General features: G+C 40.0%; 1 protein-coding gene across 1 annotated transcript; it reads left to right on the top strand.

The window, feature by feature from the left end:
- Positions 1 to 643: 643 nt before the first annotated feature.
- On the top strand, positions 644 to 2,373 carry LOC103705883 (uncharacterized protein At5g19025-like). Its single transcript, XM_039132349.2, has 2 exons — positions 644 to 1,326; positions 1,475 to 2,373. Exon 2 carries the CDS (start codon positions 1,477 to 1,479, stop codon positions 2,146 to 2,148), a length of 672 nt encoding a protein of 223 aa, XP_038988277.1. The 5' UTR covers positions 644 to 1,326; positions 1,475 to 1,476; the 3' UTR covers positions 2,149 to 2,373.
- Positions 2,374 to 3,951: the final 1,578 nt, after the last annotated feature.

The following is a 3,951-nucleotide window of genomic DNA, read 5'->3' as shown; positions in this document are numbered from 1 at the left end:
TTTCAAAATATAGTATAATTTTGCTCTAGATTAATTTAACCAATATTTTTAAAAAAAGAAAATTACATTTAAAGGCAAATATCATTATGGGCAACCCATACTTATACTTGTTATGATTATCTATTTTAGCATTATATGAAAATAAAACATTTTCAACTTTTCAATTCCCAAAAATACTTCTCTTAATTAATTTTTATAATTTATTTTTTATAAATAATAATCGATTTTGAATATTTTAATTTTAAATTTGGTAAAATTGTTATGTACAAAATATATATATATATTTGCAAGAAACTAAGGCCGCATATGATCTCTACACAATATGTATGTTACCATATTCATACCAAGAAATTTTACTCTTGAAAACTCGGTCTTCATCTTATACCTAACCAACCAAATATCGAGCTGATGTAACCCTTGCCCAAATCGGTCCGCAATAGACGCACATTCTAACCTAGCCAAATCGAAACTACACATTAGGTCAAAATCAACATCCTCCCCTGGAATAATTCAAAGCTCCATGATTTTGACATTACGTAAGAGAGAAGGATATCTCTTCCTTCCGGCATTCAGCAAGGACATTTTTTCAGCCCTGAAGATGCCCTTTGCCTAACACGTATATTTGGCAGTCTCGCAATTTTGCAATGGCAACTGAGTCATGGGTCGATGGAGCTTCCGTCCGCCAAGCGGCGTGAAGCCCGGGCGGGAGCTTGACCCACCGAATCGATATCTACGTCAGCAACATCGAATCTATCGACCGATGTTACTATAAATACTCGTTTCCAATTTCCACTCCTTTCTCTCTCCTCTTTCTCTCTCTATCTCTCTCTCTTTTTTTTTTTTTGGAAATCCACACGGCTCTCCTCTCCACACGTCATTCGGATGTGATCCCCCTCCGCCGGCACTCTCCAGAAAAACCTCAAAAGGAAGGAAGGAAGGAAGGAAGGGGGGTATCACGAAAAACGTAGAAAACAAGGAGCTTTCGCTCTTACAATTCTTGCGTTGGAGACCGATCGGATCGGTTTCGGAGGCGTTGGGATCTGAAGTTTTTGATCTCGATCCATCTCGGCCTCCATCCGATCTCGCGCGCCATCGGAAATCCCGCGCCCTCGATCGGATTGCGTCTCCAATCCCTAGGTCCGATCGTAAAATTAAGCCCCGAGGCGTCGCGCGCACGGGCGATCTCGATCGGAGCTCGGATCGCATTGGATTTCTCTGGATTCGGGTTGGAGTTTTTTGGTGGTATCCAAAATCCTCAGGTCTTCTTCCGATCTCAATCTGTGAAGAACTCGGAATTTGCCCCTTTTATTAAATTCCGATTAAAAGGTCAGCTATCCGTCTGGAAAATTGCTATCTTTTTATAAGGGCTTTTTCTTTTCCTTTTTTTTTTTTTGGATTGGATGCAATCAATACGTTGGTAGTTCTATCTGTGATCGAGAAAAGTTGGTAACCGAGTTTGATCGGTTGGGCTTAGCAATGGTTGATTGCCGGAGCTTGATCGAGTTCTGCAGAACTTTCGAGCAGCACCGCATCATGGCCAACTCCCAGGCTTCGTCGGAGCACCGGAGCAGCCAGCCCCGAAACCGGAGGAGCAAGTCCTTGAACCCTCTGTCCCATCCCTTCTGCGAGCACTCCCCCTTCGCCGCCATCGATATCGTGATGCTCTTTTTGGTGCTCGGCGCGCTCGCCGTTCTGACTGTCCCTTACTTCAAGTTCATCTTTCATGAAGCTGCTGAGCTCCTCCCTGTGGCCGTAGAACTGATGGGTGATGTTCTCTACCAAGCCCCTGTTGCTTATGCTGCTGGTTTTGTTCTCATGTTCATCACCGGGATTGCCGCGTGGGAGTACATCAGTCATCAGGCTAGGAAATGTGGCAAACCTTACTGCAAAGGCCTGCGTAAAGCTGTTGCATTCGATATCCAGCTTGAGTCGGAGGAGTGCGTGAAGTGCCTGCCACCGGTGCCTAAGGATGCGTTTGGGACTCGCCCCCTGGAACTAGGGGAGGACCACAAAGAACTTGAAGCTGAGCTCAAGAAGATGGCACCGCTGAATGGCCGGACCGTTCTCATCTGTCGCTCCCCCTGTGGATGCCCTGCAGGAAGAATGGAAGTCTGGGGGCCGAAGAAAGTACGTAGGATCAAGAAGTAGGAAAGTAGGCAGGCGTGCCTCCTCTGTTGCTAGTTATAATGTTCTTTTATAGGAATAAACTAGAAATACCCGACAGTGAGATGGTACCTTAATCCATGTTTAAATAAGTGCATTTGGTATACTCAGAGGGTTAGCACATGTAGAATTCTGAATAACCATAATGCTATTGAACTAGTTCTATCTTAATTCTAATGTTACAAAGTTCAAGACATCATTTTTGAGTTACGTTTGCTGTTATTAGCTGTTGATATTTTCATGATGACATGTTGGAGTGAGCTTTTATTCTGTTGTGGATTTTCTTTTCCTTACTTTCTTACCCTTAGTTATAGTTTTTCTCTTTTTTTTTGGTGGGTGTATTGATCTTGTAAACTTTTGCAAGCCTTATTCCATTCATTGGGTAAGAAGCAACCTTGCTTGCTAACTTGAATTATTGGCATTCTGGTGAGGTATATTTTGGTCCATTTCCTGCTATGGAGCAGGATTTTTTGCAGTGTTTTTCTTTAATTTCTTTCTTTTGCTGATGAATTGTTTGGCATGGATGTCATAATTCAGTCATCCTTTTCTCTTATCTATTTGTTATTTAGAGCTGGAGTGTTTGCAGTATTCCTTCATTAAAAGAGCATATTCTTTAGTTCACTGTCTCTTCCCACTCATGCTTATTGGTAAAGGCTATGCTGATTCTTTAACCTGATGGTGATGTTGGAGCAAATTCCTGGCTCACTTAAAATTCCATTCCACGATGAAATTATTTAAAAGGATTCTCCTTTTAATTTTATCTCATGCATGGCTTCTATGAATAGTTCACTTTTAAGATTTGTGGGCTGACTGGCAGAGGGAGTACATATATGCATTGTTTCTATCACTAACCAAAGGTAGGTAATATGATGTCATGTTGATCATCCTGCATGGTCCTTTTAAGCATCAATTTTTGCCTACTGTTGTAATCTGCTTGATTTAACTTAACTGCAAAGAGGTCAATGGAATAACCACTTGGATAGCAAACTGCAAAGTTGACCAAGAGTCGTGTCTAAGAATGGGTTCTACTTTAAAGTAAAAAGTTGAGTATTAACTTTCATTTTATCTCTATTATATTAACTTTAAGTTAGCGGAAAGAAAGTTTGACGAGAAAATGACTTAAAATTGAAGTAGAGCATGATGAATATTGTCTGGCTCTTCATTACAAACAATAAACTAAGGAGTAGCCAATCTCAGTCTGTTGACACATCAAATAGAAAACTGTTCTCAGAGACCCTTGAGCCATTTGGCCTATTTTACCTTTGTGGGATGATTAATAATGCTTTTGTACCATCCTCCTCTGAAGATGATTCTTTGTACGAGTTAACCATAAAAAATTGGGTCAGTCAAGAACATTCTGTACCAGCTTCAGGACACATACATAGGATCCAAAAGAATCAATCCTTCTTTTAGTTGTTGAATCTTGTGTGATGTTCCAAATCCTCTTTTTTTTTTCTTTTAAAATAAAAAAGCTAAAAATAACTTCTTTGATTTCTTTATTTATTCGCCGTACTTCATCATCAAGGATTGTTTGAAAATCTGCCGTTATCTTATTGATGTTGCTTTCTCACTTCATGCGGTTTCTAATAGAACTAGACAACAAAATCCAATATATTGAATCAATCTGCTTTTTTGGAGAGTGAGACCAAGTGATTTTGAGTCATGTTCGATCACTTAGTTTTTTAGAAAAATTTAGATTGTTGCTTTTTGTTGTGGATAAACTATGAGCAAGGATCAATAAATTGCTTGCAGTATTCTTCAAAGAATAGCAAAATACCTTTTGAACTC

This window comes from Phoenix dactylifera, chromosome 14 (genome assembly GCF_051530095.1).
Source record: "Phoenix dactylifera cultivar Ajwa chromosome 14, Ajwa_hap1_PhDact_Kaust_v1.1, whole genome shotgun sequence".
Taxonomy (NCBI): domain Eukaryota; kingdom Viridiplantae; phylum Streptophyta; class Magnoliopsida; order Arecales; family Arecaceae; genus Phoenix; species Phoenix dactylifera.
Note: the sequence above shows the minus strand (reverse complement) of the source record. Positions and strands in the feature narration are given on the sequence as shown.